This window comes from Octopus bimaculoides, chromosome 14 (genome assembly GCF_046866305.1).
Source record: "Octopus bimaculoides isolate indiv1 chromosome 14, ASM4686630v1, whole genome shotgun sequence".
In the NCBI taxonomy this organism is placed as follows: Eukaryota; Metazoa; Mollusca; class Cephalopoda; order Octopoda; family Octopodidae; genus Octopus; species Octopus bimaculoides.
This window is the reverse complement of record NC_142941.1, coordinates 30,737,663-30,753,951: the sequence shown is the minus strand read 5'-3', so window position 1 is coordinate 30,753,951 and position 16,289 is coordinate 30,737,663. Positions and strand designations below refer to the sequence as shown.

The 16,289-nt window shown below is 39.5% G+C and overlaps 1 protein-coding gene across 3 annotated transcripts; it reads right to left on the bottom strand.

Moving 5' to 3' along the window:
• Positions 1-4,197: 4,197 nt before the first annotated feature.
• LOC106873125 (uncharacterized) lies at positions 4,198-15,119 on the bottom strand. 3 transcript variants are annotated; one of them, XM_089362637.1, is made up of 2 exons: positions 14,983-15,119; positions 4,198-6,417 (listed from the first exon to the last, which is right to left on the bottom strand). In XM_089362637.1, the coding sequence occupies exon 2, from the start codon at positions 6,103-6,105 to the stop codon at positions 4,954-4,956; it is 1,152 nt and encodes a 383-aa protein (XP_089218763.1). In that variant the 5' UTR covers positions 6,106-6,417; positions 14,983-15,119; the 3' UTR covers positions 4,198-4,953. The 3 variants fall into 3 exon arrangements, with proteins under 3 accessions (XP_089218763.1, XP_052828763.1, XP_052828764.1); XM_052972803.2 differs by lacking the exon at positions 14,983-15,119 and adding an exon at positions 14,567-14,751; XM_052972804.2 differs by lacking the exon at positions 14,983-15,119 and adding an exon at positions 13,833-14,290.
• Positions 15,120-16,289: the final 1,170 nt, after the last annotated feature.

Genomic DNA, 16,289 nt, shown 5'->3' with positions numbered 1-16,289 from the left:
AATGAGAGTCTGATGAGATATGAATTTCTCCTTGGATAGAACACTAATCTGTTTCAGATAACATTCCCTAATTACCCGAGGCACATAAAATTGAAGAATACAATGTTCTGTAAGAAATATAATGATTCAGTCATATAGGTGCAGGCATAGATGTATGGTTAAGAACCTCACTTTGTAACCACATAGCTTTGGTTCAATTTCACTAGGCAGCACTTTGGGCAAATATCTTCTACTATAGCCCCAACCTGACCAACACTCGATAGTCAATTTAGTGTCTTTGTTCTCTACCTTACAGGTTGACAAGTGGTGTTGGTTTGTTTGCATCCCTGAAATTTAGCAGTTCAGCAAAGGAGACTTATAGAATAAATACCAGACTTAAAAGCTAAGTGCTGGGTTTTGTGCACCAGCATGGACACCGTTGAATACTCCATAAACTTGGCTCTGTATTGACTGTGATTTCTAGGATAAAGAACTGGTAGAATCAATAGAACAGTGGACAATAGGCTTTGTGGCATTCAGTTACGTCCCTTTATGATTTAATTTTTGACTGACTGTTCTTAATTTCCAGAGGTTTGATAAAATGAAGACCATTGAAGTCATCATCATCATCATTTAACATACACTTTCCATGCTGGCATGAGCTGGACAATTTGACAGGAGCTGACCAGGCAGGAGCCTGCATCAGACTTTTGTGTGTTTTGGCACAGTTTTTAGTTAGAGGCCTTTCCTAACATCAACTACCCAGCAGAGTGGACGACAGAGTGCTTTTTATGTGGCACAAGCACATTGAAATATTGGTTTCAAAGTTTGGCACAAGGCTAACAAGTTCAGGGGAGGGGGTAGGTCGATTAAATCGACCCTAATATTCAGCTAGTACTTATTTTATTGACCCTAGAAGGATGAAAGGTAAAGTCAACCTTGGTGGAATTTGAACTCAGAACATAACTGCTAAGCAATTCACCTGGTGTGTTAACAATTCTGCCACCAAATATTCATTTCTACTCTAGGCACAAGGCCTGAAATTTTTGGAGAGGGGTCCAGTCAATTAGATTGACTCCAGTACACAACTGGTACTTAATTTATCGACCCTGAAAGGATGAAACGCAAAGTTGACCTTGGCGGAATTTGAACTCAGAATGTAAAGACAGATGAAATACCGCTAAGCATTTTGCTTAGCAGACTAATATTTCTGCCAACTCGCTGCCTTGCTAAAATATTCTTTTCTACTCGAGGCACAAGGCCCAAAATTTTTGGGGAGTGGGCCAGTCGATTAGATCCACCTCAGTATACAACTGGTACTCAGAACATAATTTATTGACCCCGAAAGGCTGAAAGGCAAAGTTGGCCTCAGCAGAATTTGAACTCAGAATGTAAAGACAGATGAAGTACTGCGAAGCATTTCCCCTGGCATGCTAACGTTTCTGCCACCGAATATTGACATTGATATGTACAAGACAGACAACCATCACTTGTGAACAAGTATGGTTTGGCAACATGGATCATGTCTTTGCTAGTTATATTAGGTGCCAGTGTAGTTGCAGTGACAGATACCCACTCAGTCCCTAGTCCTCATTACAACTGAGTATATTGGAACAATGTGGAGGTTTGCTGAAGGATACAATGTGCTGCCCAGTCAGAAACTGAATGCATGACCACATGATCATGAGCTGAACACCTCTAAACTGACTCCAGTGCTCAGCTGGTACTTATATCAGCTGACAGAATATGAAAGAAGTGAAGGTCAGAAACTAATAAGCATGTTGAAGGGAACTAACTTTGTTAATGGGGAGCACCTGTGTAACAGGAAATTAAAATGGAATAAAAGCATTTTTTGCTGAATATAGGTAAACTTTTTTTTCTGCTCCTCCCTTGGCAAGATATACCTGTCTCCTAGCTTCCCTTTTGGCTATCTGATACAGGTCCCTGCTGCCCCCACTCTTCCAGGTTTGCTTCTTTGTTCTAATGGCCCTGTCTACAGTATTGTCCCAGCACCACATTACCCTAGGTCTGGAAGACACTTTGCCCCAGCCACAAATTTGGTCTGTGGCATTCACATGCTGTCTCACAGGAATTCCCAGTTGCCCTCTATGTCACGAGTTTGTAGCTCCTCCTCGCTCTCATCAAATTTCTCAATTAGGATGTCCTTAAATCTCTGACCATATGAAGGATCTTTAAGCTTCCAAATCCTTCTTTTCTGGTCTGCTTCTTGGCAGCTTTCTGGCCTGGAGTCTAAAGTTGCTAATGACTAGTCTATACGGGGGCTAAATTCTTCATCAGGGAGGGTCTTCGTATTTAAGAGCAACCATGCATGCCACTCTCTGGTGAGAATGAAATCAATCTGACTAGCAGAGTCACCTGATTGATAGGTTATCAGGTGGCTTGCTGGCTTCCTGAAGTTGGTGTTGCAGATCAAAAGGTTATCTACATCACAGAACTACAGTAGCTTTGTTCCTTCTTTGTTTTGGAAGCCAGTTCCATGGAAGATACCAGGCTGCTGTCTGACATGTCCATTGAAATCCCCAGCCACGAAGATGAGATCATTGTCACTCGTCTTTGAGGTAGCCTGCAGAAGAATATCATAAAAGCGTTCTTTTGTTCATTTGGTAGGCCCGCTTGTGGGGCATAGGAAGATATAATTGTAGCAATACTATTCTGCAAGACTAGCCTGAGCTTAAGTTCTCTTTCACACACTCTGACTACCTCTATGACCTTATCCACCTATTTCTCTGCAAGAAGTATGCCCGCACCACCTACTCCATCATTCTTACCTTCCCAGAAGATTTTCTACCTATGTGTCTTGCCTGTGAGGAAGCTGGCTGAAGATCCTCTTCACCTTACCTCTTGATACAACATACATCAATATGCTTCTGTTTAAGCATCTCTACAATCTCTTTAGACCTACATTTCAATGTGACTACATTTACAGTGCTAACTCTGAAAACTGGGAAAGGTTTCTGGGAGGGAACATGGGAAAGAAAGATGTTATTCGGCACTTGAAAAGAAAGTTTATATATAAGAAAAGAAAACAGCATTCGTCCTATTTTTCTGGACTGCCATGTTAGCTTGGCGATAATTATTAATAAGGTTTATATATATATATATATATATACATATATATATATATATATATAGTAAGTAGTGGGGGTGGGTGCGCTGAAAGTGTAACTGCTTGAATAAGAATAGCCTGGGCCAAGTTTAGAGAGCTCTTACCTCTGCTGGCGACCAAGGGACTCTCACACAGGGTAAAAGGCAGACTGTATGACGCATGTGTACGAACAGCCATGCTACATGGCAGTGAAACATGGGCTGTGACTGCTGAGGACATGCGTAAGCTCGCAAGGAATGAAGCCAGTATGCTCCGCTGGATGTGTAATGTAAATGTGCATACCCGTCAGAGTGTAAGTATCTTGAGAGAAAAGCTGAACATAAGAAGCGTCAGTAGTGGTGTGCAAGAGAGATGATTGCGCTGGTTTGGACATGTGGTGAGAATGAATGAGGATAGCTGCGTGAAAAAGTGCCACTCCCTAACAGTTGAGGGAACCCGTGGAAGAGGTAGGCCCAGGAAGACCTGGGCTGAGGTGGTGAGGCAAGACCTTCGAACATTGGGCCTCACCGAGGCAATGACTACTGACCGAGACCTTTGGAAATGTGCTGTGCGTGAGAAGACCCGGCAAGCCAAGTGAGATCGTTGCCAGTGCCCCTGGACTGGCTCTTGTGCGGGTGGCACATGAGATGCACCATCCTGAGCGTGACCGTTGCCAGTACCGCCTGACTGGCCTTGTAGGGTTTTCGAGCCAGATCGTTGCCAGTGCCCCTGGACTGGCTTTTGTGCGGGTGGCACATAAAAGACACCATTTCGAGCGTGGCCGTTTTCGTGCGGGTGACATGTAAAAGCACCCATTACACTCTCTGAGTGGTTGGCGTTAGGAAGGGCATCCAGCTGTAGAAACTCTGCCAAATTAGATTGGAGCCTGGTGTAGCCATCCGGTTGCACCAGTCCTCAGTCAAATCGTCCAACCCATGCTAGCATGGAAAGCGGACGTTAAACGATGATGATGATGATGATGATGATATATATGAAGTAAAGACTAAGTATATAGTCCTATGGTGTGTGTGTGGTTAATTGGCAAAAATCTGATCATCCCCAAATATAACAACACACACACACACACACATTTCAGAAGAGAAACATGAATATTTTGAATGAGAAGGAAGTTTATTATTTTGAAGCAGGCTGTCATTGGGTAGAAGTGTATCAGAGAGAGAGAGAGAGAGAGAGGAATCTGGCTCTAATGGCAGGAAACAGAAGGGGACATGAAAGTGTGGCAATTGTCTAGCTTTAATTCAGCCCTGATTGAGTAAATTTTTGAGGTGTCTGTCATAATCAGATTTTTTGTAGTCTTGACTCTGCCTTGATTAGGTAGACCCCTGAAGAGTCTCTGTTGCCATGAGGATGATGATGGTGGTGAGATTATTCCCTAAATAGAATCAAAATAAAAGATTGCCATTGAAGTTAGATTCAGCACAGTCAGAAATGCAATAAAAATTGAAGGTCCATGAAATAGTGAAAGTATTATAGAGTATGTGGTTACTATGCATCCTTCCATTTTTTTCTGAGTTATTTGTGTGTGATTTGATGATTTGGCCGTTATTTTTAACAGGTCAAGTGGTTACGCAGTAGCTCCTATCTTTGGATTGTTAATAACATAGTGGTAGAAGAAGTTATCTTCAAAGAGTAGCAAATGGTATCTTTGGAAACTACTACAAGAGCAAATGTGATGGATCCAAGTTTGAAAGTAGTAGGGAATAATAGTATTGTTTATGCAAACCAAGATAATGATACAGTTTGTAGTCCTGCCTGGATGTGAAATCACAGATATCATTTTTCTTGAGCAACAACTGTAATTGATTGTAGGTCAGAAGGCGGGGTTAAAGGGGGTTTATATTCTTTCCTCAGTTGACTGCCGGCCAGAAATAGGGGTTATTAGGTATGTATTCCTTTAAATTTTTGTTGTTAAGGACAGCCAGTTCAGTGTCATCAATGCAGATGACATCATCGTTGGTTAATGTTGGACTGATTGTGGGATGAGGTTCTGTGTGGTTGTTCAATTTTGGACCCTGTTGTTTTCCAGTAACCTTTGATAACAAAACTGTTGATGGTGCAACAAAATGAGTTTTCCGGTGTAACTGCATTTTGTCAGAACGGAGAAACTGTTTTGAGCAAATATTACAGTGAAAAGGTCTTTCCCCGGTGTGAATTCGTTTGTGCTGGACAAGTTTGTCAGAGCGGGAGAACTGCTTCCCACATTCAGTGCATTGGTAAGGTTTCTCACCTGTATGGATACGTCTGTGACATCGTAGCTTATCAGACTGAGCAAACATTTTTGGACAAAGGTCACAATGATAGGGTTTCTCACCAGTATGTATGCGATCATGGGCTCGTAGTTTGTCAGAGCGAGCAAACTGCTTTTCACAGATTCTGCACTGATATGGTTTCTCACCAGTGTGAACACGAATGTGGCATTTCAGTTTGTCTGAACGTGCAAAACTTTTTGTGCAAAATGTACATTGGTAAGGTTTTTCTCCACTGTGGGTGCGTTTGTGGTATTTCAGCTGATCTGACCGAGTGAATTTTTTTTCGCAAACATCGCAGGCATAAGGTTTTTCTCCTGTGTGGACCCTGTTGTGGCATACCAGTTGATTAGATCGTGCATAACTTTTATTGCACACCGAGCAGTGAAATCGTTGGGACTCAAAATCCTGGCCAGCAGCAGTACACCTATCTTTATCAGATTGAGAATGTTCTTCATGATTTCTCTGACACCTCACATTAGGAATATTAAGTGATTTTGAAACAGTGGTCCTGATATTGTTGGCCTGGTATCCACTGACATGGCAAATCATGTTGTTTTTGTAACTAAGTTGATCAGAAATGGAAGTTTTTGATTTTTGGTCTTGCTGTAGAAGTTGAAGTGATGGCATTAACTGGAGGTTTTTTGTGCATAAACTGTTATCTGTGCTGTTGACAGGTGTAGAAGAATTCTGACTAGTCACCGAACTATTTATACTGGATGATAAATCTTGAATATATGTTTGCTGAGACATATTGTTATCTTTTGTGCTGCACTTCTCTAAACTAAAGGCCCATGGTGATTGTTCCAGGTGGAAGTCATTAGGGAAAACTGGTTGAGAATGTGTATTTCTTCAGCAGTTGAGATGCTACTGATGGAGAGTGGTTACCATTGAACCCACTCAGGGCTAAAGAACCCATATTTGGTTAAAATTCAAAGCAGAAACGCATCTTTTTAAAGTATATATGTATATATAAGCTTTAGATTTTCTACATCAATGGAAATCTCGAGTTGTTGCAGGAAATAATGAATTATTCATGAAGAAGTGAGAATTGTATGGTGGACTCTGAAATACAAGAATGATTTAACAAAAATTAGTTAATAATAATAATAATAATGATAATAATAATAATAATAATAATAATAATAATAAAATGCAGCACATGTCACCCTACCAGCACAAAGGTGCAACAAATGATGCAACAGAAAGTTACAATCAGATGTTGGAAAATAATAGTGGTGATTACCATGGTGACGAACGTTACCTTACCTCAGTTTATGAGAGACAGGTGCTTCCGAAGAAATTCTGGTTGTAACAGGGAAAATGAAGCTGGACCTTTAAGGGAAGGCCTCTCACTTGGCAGTGGATGAGTAAAGATGCAGAATGACCACAGCTGTTATCCGAATACAGCATCAGCAGATAATAGAGCAAGGAGGAGAAAGTGGACAAGCGAAGGAAGCAGGATAGTGATGCAGTGCTACTTAGAAAGTGAACCTAAAAAAGGGGGCTATAGAAAACGGATGTTAACACTTTGGGTAGAGAAGGGTATGTTTAAAGTGACTGAGTAGAGATTAGTTGATCAAGCTAATATTATTAGGAGAAGAAAGTGGATGACAGAAATGGAGGTAGAAGAGGTCCCAGGAAAACTGGAAAAGAAAGACCAGGCAGTGGGAAAGACAAACAGCAGCATAAGAGATACAACTCGAACCAAAGAAGAATCTAAGGGAAAAAATAATAATAGTGCTACCAATAAAGAAGGGACAACTGGCACCAGTGACTTAAGGAATTTAAGTGAGGAAGATCAGAAGATTTTAGATGAATTGCAAGAAGTAATGAGTAAAGAAGTAAGAAAAAGATTGCCAGCATTAAAGGGCATCAACAGAAGAAAGCTGCTAGATATGACTAGGAAAGTAGATTCAGTTATCAGTAGGATAGATATTAAAATATAGGAGATGCTAACTTACTGATCTGTGCAGGAGGGGCAGTAGTCACTAGAAGATTAGATATATCACAAGGAAAGATTAAAAAAGAGCAAATGGGGAAAAAGAGGCTACAAAATAAAGTGAAGACTTTAAGACAAAATCTGAGTAGAATAGAAGTCGGGAAACTGAACAAGTTAGGAAACACAAGATACAAATCTTCTCTAGAGAAAAGATACTCAGTCAAAGAGAAAGGATTTGGGACAGTAATAGAAGAGTTGAAACAACATATCATAGCAATAGTAGGCAAGCTCTCCAGATATCAGAAAAGAATAGTTCAGTATCAACAGAATAGATTATTTGAGACAGACCAGAGGAGATTTTATAACCAAATAAATAGTGGAGAATGAAGTACTGGAGATAAGAAACCTAATGCAACAGAAGCTAGAAAGTTCTGGACTAATATTTGGGATAAGCCAGGCAATGGTAATAGAGATGCAGTATTGTTAAAGAAAGTATGGAAAGAAGTAGTGAGTGAGAAGCAGCGAGATCTAAGACTAACTAGTGCATTAATGAGTAAAGTGTTAGGAACAATGCTGAACTAGAAGGGCCAGGACCAGATTTAGTAGTTTACATGGGAGGCTGAGGGAATGAATTCAGGATTGCCTTAATGGAGGAATAATACCAGATTGGATGACTAGAGGGAAGACAAACTCATTATGAAAGATAAGAGCAAAGGCTGTACAGCTAGCGACTATAGACCAATTACTTGCATACCATTAGAGTGGAAACAGTTAACAGAAATGCTTTCAGAAAGCATTTATGAGCAGCTTGACAACCAGAATTTACTGCCAGAAGAACAGAAAGGTTACAGGAAAAAGGCAAGAGGAACACATGATCTATTATAAATAGACAAAGCAGTTCTAAATGAAGTAAAAACTAGAAAGAAAAAATCTAATAATAGCATGTGAGTGACATGATCCCATATTCATGGATAAGTGAATGTTTGAGTATATTTAGTATAGCAGACAACATAAGAGAATTAATCAGCTTTAGCACGAAGAAATGGATCTCTACTCAGGTGTCTGATTTAGTAGTAGAAGATAAAGAGAATAGAAAATGCCAGATAATTGACTTTAGTCCCAAATGATGAAAAAATCAATATGAGAGATATAGAAAAAATAGCAAAGTACCAGGACCTAGCCATTGAATTACAGAGACTATGGAATGTGTGGGTAAAATGTATCATAATAGTTATAGGTGCATTGGAAACTTTCTCTAAAGATTTGAACAGATGGATAGAGGAAATAGGCATAAAACCCAGTTTAGTACAGCTCCAGAAAACAGTGTTATTAGGGGTAGCAAGGAAACTTAGGAGGGTTCTTGGCATCTAAGGTTACTTGTTGTAGTCCGATGTTAGGATTTTTTTTCTTTTCCAACAGTCTAATCTGTAGTGTATATAATAATAATAATAATAATAATAATAATAATAATAATAATAATAATTCTTTCTACTATAGGCACAAGGCTTAAAACTTTTTGGGAGGGAGATAGTTGATTACACTGACTCCAGCATTCAATTGGTACTTATCTTATCAACCCCAAAATGACGAAAGGCGAAGTCAACCTTTGAATGTAAAGATGGACAAAATGTTGCTAAGCCTTCCACCTGGGATGCTAATGATTCTGCCAGCTCATTGCCTAAATAATGATAATATTAATGATAATGAGCAAGCATGTACCAGAAGAGGCTCCAAATGAACCTTGTAAAACCAAAAACTCTAAGGGATTTTGGCATTGAGATAGATAGGACAATTGAATATCACAGACCAAATATCATTATAAGTGATATTAAAAAAAAGAGAGAATAACTTATATTAGATGTTGTAATTCTTTCAGACAAAGAAGTAGAAAAAATTAAAGATGCAGGTTTAAAAGCAAACATATCAAGAATGTGGGGATGCTAAGTAGCCAAAGTAAAAGTTGTATCAGTTATTATTGAAACATTAAGCTCAATCCTCAAAAAGCTTTGTCATCATGCCACTGGGAATGGTTGTGTATCAACACAAACATGTAAGTGTTCCAAAAATCTTCCCTCAGTGGAACAGCTCATAGTTTTCTGCCTAAAGCCTTTTGTTAAGGCTTGATGGTTAACATGAAGGCAAGTATTTTATATCAATCATCGTTTATATCATCGTCATTGCTGTTGTCATCATTGTCAACAACAATGTCATTGTCACTATCATCATCATCATCATTTTAACATCAACTTTTCCATGCTGCATGTTTTGGAAGAAATTTTCATCCAGGTGGATTTTCTACAGCTGAATGTCCTTCCATGTTGTCAACACTCACTTGTTTTAAAGTAAGTAATATTTCCAGAATATTGGAAACAAAGACACCGCTTGCATCATCATCATCATCATCGTTTAACGTCCGCTTTCCATGCTAGCATGGGTTGGACGATTTGACTGAGGACTGGTGAAACCGGATGGCAACACCAGGCTCCAGTCTAATTTGGCAGAGTTTCTACAGCTGGATGCCCTTCCTAACGCCAACCACTCAGAGAGTGTAGTGGGTGCTTTTACGTGTCACCCGCACGAAAACGGCCACGCTCGAAATGGTGTCTTTTATGTGCCACCCGCACAAGCCAGTCCAGGGGCACTGGCAACGATCTCGCTCGAAAATCCTACGGGAGCCAGTCAGGCGGTACTGGCAACGGCCACGCTCAAAATGGTGCATCTCATGTGCCACCCGCACAAGAACCAGTCCAGGGGCACTGGCAACGATCTTACTTGGCTTGCCGGGTCTTCTCACGCACAGCACATTTCCAAAGGTCTCGGTCAGTAGTCATCGCCTCGGTGAGGCCCAATGTACGAAGGTCTTGCCTCACCACCTCAGCCCAGGTCTTCCTGGGCCTACCTCTTCCACGGGTTCCCTCAACTGTTAGGGTGTGGCACTTTTTCACGCAGCTATCCTCATCCATTCTCACCACATGTCCATACCAGCGCAATCGTCTCTCTTGCACACCACAACTGATGCTTCTAATGTTCACCTTTTCTCTCAAGATACTTACACTCTGACGGGTATTCACATTGACATTACACATCCAACGGAGCATACTGGCTTCATTCCTTGCAAGCTTACGTATGTCCTCAGCAGTTACAACCCATGTTTCACTGCCATGTAGCATGGCTGTTCGTATGCATGCGTCATACAGTCTGCCTTTTACTCTGAGTGAGAGTCCCTTTGTCGCCAGCAGGGGTAAGAGCTCTCTAAACTTTGCCCAGGCTATTCTTATTCTAGCAGCTACACTTTCAGCGCACCCACCCCCACTACTAACTTGGTCGCCCAGATAGCGGAAGCTATCGACTACCTCTAGTTTTTCACTCTGAAATGAGATAGAAGTTGTTTCCTGTTTGTTTACAGTCTTTATTGCACCTGAACATCTGCCACAAACAAAAACTGATACAAAATGTCAAGGCAAGGAGACAGTAACAAACACACACATATGTACACATAAACATATACACACACACACATGATGGGCTTCTTTCAGTTTCTGTCTACCAAATTCACTCACAAGGTTCTGGTTGGCTTGGAGCAGAAGACACTTCCCCAATGTGCCATGTAGTGGGACTGAACCCAGAACCATGTGGTTGGGATGTAAACTTCTTTCCCCACTGCTACACTTGGACATATGTAATAAAGAAGAAGAAGAAGAAGCAGCAGCAATATGATTACTACAACAATTTTCAAAATAGACAAGAAATTACTAATTTGTGGACAGGGATACACTATATTTAACTGATTTCTGTATTTTACTGGATACTTATTTCATTGACCTAGAAGGAAGGCACACAAAGCTGATCCCCAACAATGCTCAATTTCAGAATGTAAAAAGATGTAACTAAGTTAGGCAAGATATTTTGTCTAGTGTTGTGCTGATTCTGTAATCCACCATCCTCCAAACTGCTACTACTCTCACTCATCAACATCAAGGTCCCAGTCAGTTTTTATTTGGAGTTATTGCCCTCAGAGGAGAGTTAGAGTGTCATATTTTGTTTGAACATTTGATTCATACCCAACTGCTACAAAGGTAAAGGTGATGCATTAGATATGAATAATTACAGAGGTATCAAGTTGGATCAGGTAATTAGGGAGAGAGTTAGTTTAGACGAGATGTAGGAGAAATACCTCGTCAAAGATAAACCTCTGTACCGGGCTTTCGTTGATATGGAGAAAGCCTTTGACAGGGTCCCCTGATCTCTTATCTGGTGGTCAATGCAGAAACTAGGGATAAATGAGTGGTTAGCGAGAGCTGTACAAGCTATGTACAGGGATGCTGTCTGTAAGGTGAGGGTTGGCAACAAGTATAGTGAAGAATTCCAGGTAGGGGTAGGGGTCCAAGGATCAGTCCTCAGCCCCCTCTTATTCATCATAGTCCTCCAGGCAATAACAGAGGAATTCAAGACAGGATGCCTCTGGGAACTCTCTATGCTGATGACCTTGCTCTAGTAGCTGAGTCAACATGAGAACTAGAAAAGAAGTTTCAGGTGTGGAAGCAAGGTCTAGAATTTAAGGGCCTTAGAGTCAACCTAGCAAAAACCAAAGTCTTAATAAGTAGGAAGGCAGACAAATCAGAAATCTCTTCAGGTAGATGGCTCTACTCGATCTGTAGAAAAGGTGTAGGTAGGAACTCCGTAAGGTGTAAGCTATGGACACATAAGAGGTGCAGCAATATCAAAGGAAGGTTAACTGGGAAGATAGTTTTTGTGTGTGGCAAATGCTTAGGGGCAATAGGAATGAAAATGTACAGAAAACAGATTCTGTCACATGCCAGGGGGAAAAACTAGAAATAGTTGATAGCTTCCGTTACCTAGGTGACCAAGTCAGTAGTTGGGTGGATGCTCTGAGAGTATAGCTGCTAGAATAAGAATAGCCTGGGCAAAGTTTACGTGCTTGTGCTTAGTAACTCAGAGAAGAAAGATGTGTGGAGATGCCATTATGAAAGGTTATTAAATGTGGAGAATGACTGCAAGATGGAGAGTCTTTCAAATATCGAACCAATTGAGAGACCAGCAATCAGAGTTGATAGTAGTATAATAGATGAGGCAATTAAGAAAATGAAGACTAGGAAATCTCCTGGACCATCAGGTATCACTGCTGAGATGATTAAAATATCAGGCAGTGTGGGATACGGCCTCATCACTCACAAGGTAGTTGTTGTGGGACTTTTGTCTGTGTTTGCCGACGTTGATGTTTGCAGCCCTAAAATTGTGTACTTGGGTGAGACAATGGGAAGGTAGTTGTTGTGGGATCTTTGTCTGTGTTTGAAAAGAAGATCTGTGCAAACATTTGCTAGGTAGTGTAGTGTACATCATATATTTGATTCAATGAAGTATAATTTCCTCCCTTCCATTCGGTATCCAGATTAAGGACCAGAAAGAGTGGGGTAGGAAGGGCATGAAGTAGTCTTATATGTCTACACACACACATCTTGGTACATCCTGTAATAAGTTCAATGAAGTACAATTTTCTCACTCCCAGACAGCATCCAGGTCAAGGACCAGTAAAGAGACGTGTAAGAAGGGAACGAAAGTAGTCATATATGTCCATACATACATATACACAGTATTAACCTTATATGCTTATATATACATATACCTCATCTTGAAAAGTAGTAAAATGTTTGTCCATTGCCATCTGAAATAATTTTAGTAACAAATCAAACATGTAAGATGCATTAAGAATTTCAATTTTAGCGCTTATCCATAATGTTATTGCTTCTACATCTGTTAATTAAATTTACCTGCCCATAAAAGTCAAATGTACTCAGCAAGATCAGCTAAAATTACATAACTATAAGCTAATGGTATATAAAGCACCCACTGACAAAGTTGCAAATCTGTATGTAAAAAAATTATAATGTTACAAGCAACTATTGTGGACACCCTGCTTGAACCTGAATAATTCAAAATAATGTGAACAAAATAAGCATTACATTTAACAGATTAATATGAACACTAAAGATGTTTTTATGTGTTTTTTTTTATTACACACACACACATAACATGACCTCGCTTGGTTGGGACTACATGTGTGTTACTTTAGCATCATCATTCCATAAAATTTGTTTATGGGGAGAAAAATATTGAAAAATATCAATAGATGTGTGAGTGAGAAAGAAACGAAGAGAGAGGTTCTGGGATATGCTAGAAACAGCAGTCAGATCTCCCTTAAATTACACATTTTCCTCTGAAATTATTGATAATTTTTTTAAAATCGAAAATGTTTCTCTCACGGGTTTTAAGTGTGTAGTGAAAAAAAAAAAAAAGGCCAAAATCGTTTCGGACTGGGGTGGTGAGCGAGTGAAAAAAAAAATGAATTTTCAGAATTTTTTTCATGAAAAGATACCTCCCATCATTCTGAAGACTTATGTAGGCCGTCTGATCCGAAACTTGCCCACGCCGCCAAAAATATTGCCTACAAATTTCTTTGTAATCGTAATCTACACCGTTTGAAAGGCGTTTGTATAAAATTTCATTAAAAAATACCTACTTTCCAAAAAGTAACGTGGGGGGAAACGTCGGGTCCTGGGAATTTTCCGAAACTCCTCTCACCAATCTCTCGGAAAAATTGTTTTTTCCAACAAATCTTTACATACACTCAATCTACAGAATATACGCGATCATTTGGTGAAAATTTCGTTAAAAACTATCCATTTTTCTGGAAGTTATGAGGCCACAAAATCGGTGGGGTATTAAACTGTAGTTATGCCCTTTTCAATAAAAGTTAACGTTAATTTCCGTTATATTTTCAAAGAATTAAAGGATTAACGAAGTTAGCTTTTCGATTAATGGTGCCCACCTTTGCATATATAACCGACTTGTGAATATATATATATATATTAAAAAAAAATACCGTAGGTGTATGTGCGTGCGTGTGTATAATTATGAACAACCATAGCCGTTGAAAGGCTACAAGGACGGTGCTGGCTAAGTAAATATGAATGAAAGTATGATCACTAACGATAGTCGTTACCTATATATATATATATATATATATAAATAAATATATATATATATATATATATATAAGAACATGTGCATACATATACACATGGCTGCATGCAATCATTAGTTAATAAACAATATTGAGTGACAATTTCTGGTTTGTGTAGCTCGGAAATGAAGTGAGTGTCATAACCCGAGATATACCGCTTTAGAAAGATCTTTGGCAAGGTTCTGGAAAGGGAGTAGAGTAAATTTAGTTTTGCAATAACCAAAACCTACCTTTTCAAACTTAGGAGCAAGTGATACATCATTTTATACACACACTCGCGCACGCACATAAGATAATACAGGCACTATACTTATATATCTTATATGTATGTATTGATGAGTCTATATATTACAGCTGATATAAATTGCTTTGTGATTCATTGGTTACGTCTACCATGAAACAAGGGAAGTCACTCCTACCATTTGATCCCTATTTTAGCGTCTTTACTGCATCATGGTCAGTGGAGTTAGGGAGGACGTCTACTGCGATGCAAACGATCTTAGGTATTATAACGATTGTTATTATCACTCTGCTATGACGCTGATGCTGTCAGTGACAATTATTCTCCTTTATATTTTCGCTCGCACATCTAGAAAGTATTTTAGGGGTATCAAATCGTGCTTGTAAGGATGAAATAGTAAGTTACCTTAGCGAGAATTGAGAGCTCAGAACTAGGGAGTGTCACTAAATACCACAAGGTATTTTCTTGGGTCTCTAATGATTCATTTCGGCATACCCATATCAACAACAATGACAATGATTATAAATATAATTGAATTGAAGATGATGATTGCAGGTCTGTGATTGTGACAATTATTGGATCGTATCGAAAAGAGGTGATGAAGCTGAGTAATATACTTTCTAATTTTGGCACCAGGCGAGTAGTTTTTGAGGGGACGGGTAATTCAATTACATCAACTCCAGTGCTCAACTGGTATTTATTTTATCGACTCTTAAAGGATGACATTTAAACTCAGGACATAATGCCGTTAAGCATTCTGCTAGCTCGCTGCCTTTGCAGATAATATTGACTAACTACAAGAGTTATTTTGAACCGGTGGAGTAATATTTACGATTGATGTTCGGTTAAAACAATTCTTGAGAGATGTGAACAATATGAGGAGGGAACAGCACCCATACCAGGATATTCAGCATACTAGACCAGCCTTATAATGTGCAACCACCCCTTATTTGCAGACCTACGTGTCGCACCTTTTCTTCTATTATGTGCACCTTTTATGCCCAGATCTTCAATGTGTTCCTTCTCCCCTACAATTTTCACTATCTTGTGCCCAGATCTTTAACGTGTCCCACATACTGCCCTGCACTGTACCCCCACCACCTTTCCCAGCCCTATATCAAATACCTCCATAAACAAATTTGTTCTAAAATTTCTTCCAGCCACAGGTTGAAAAAATGCAATCAAAAAGTTAAAACAAACTTGTATACAAGAAATATACTGTATTCTTATCTTTCATATCACCAAGTTAACCTGTCATGTGGCAAAATTTTAAATCTTCCCTGTCTAATTACGTGACAAGTCATAACACAATATGGTCCTTTCGTCTTATCCCGCTAACCCAAAATCTGTCTCCCCTATCCTCTTCTGTTTTGCAAGTGATCTTTCTTGCTTTCTGTATTACGGAAATTTCATACTTTTAATTGGATTAAAAATGTTTGGTTGTTCATAATTTGTGCAGTATCCCCAGATTTTAGTGTCCTAGGCAATCGCTTATGTGTAGCACTGTTCCGAGGACAGTCAATTCCAAAGGTTTGCTGTTCTGCGGATAAATTGTTCAGTGAGATGTGTGATGTGTACACGAATGGGGGTGAGTGGGCATTACATTTGGGTGAGACTGGTAAATAGTGTATAAATCCAGAACTGAACTGTTATGCATGTGCATGTATGTGCACTTTTATTTTATTGAGGATCATCAACCCCTAAAGTTGTGT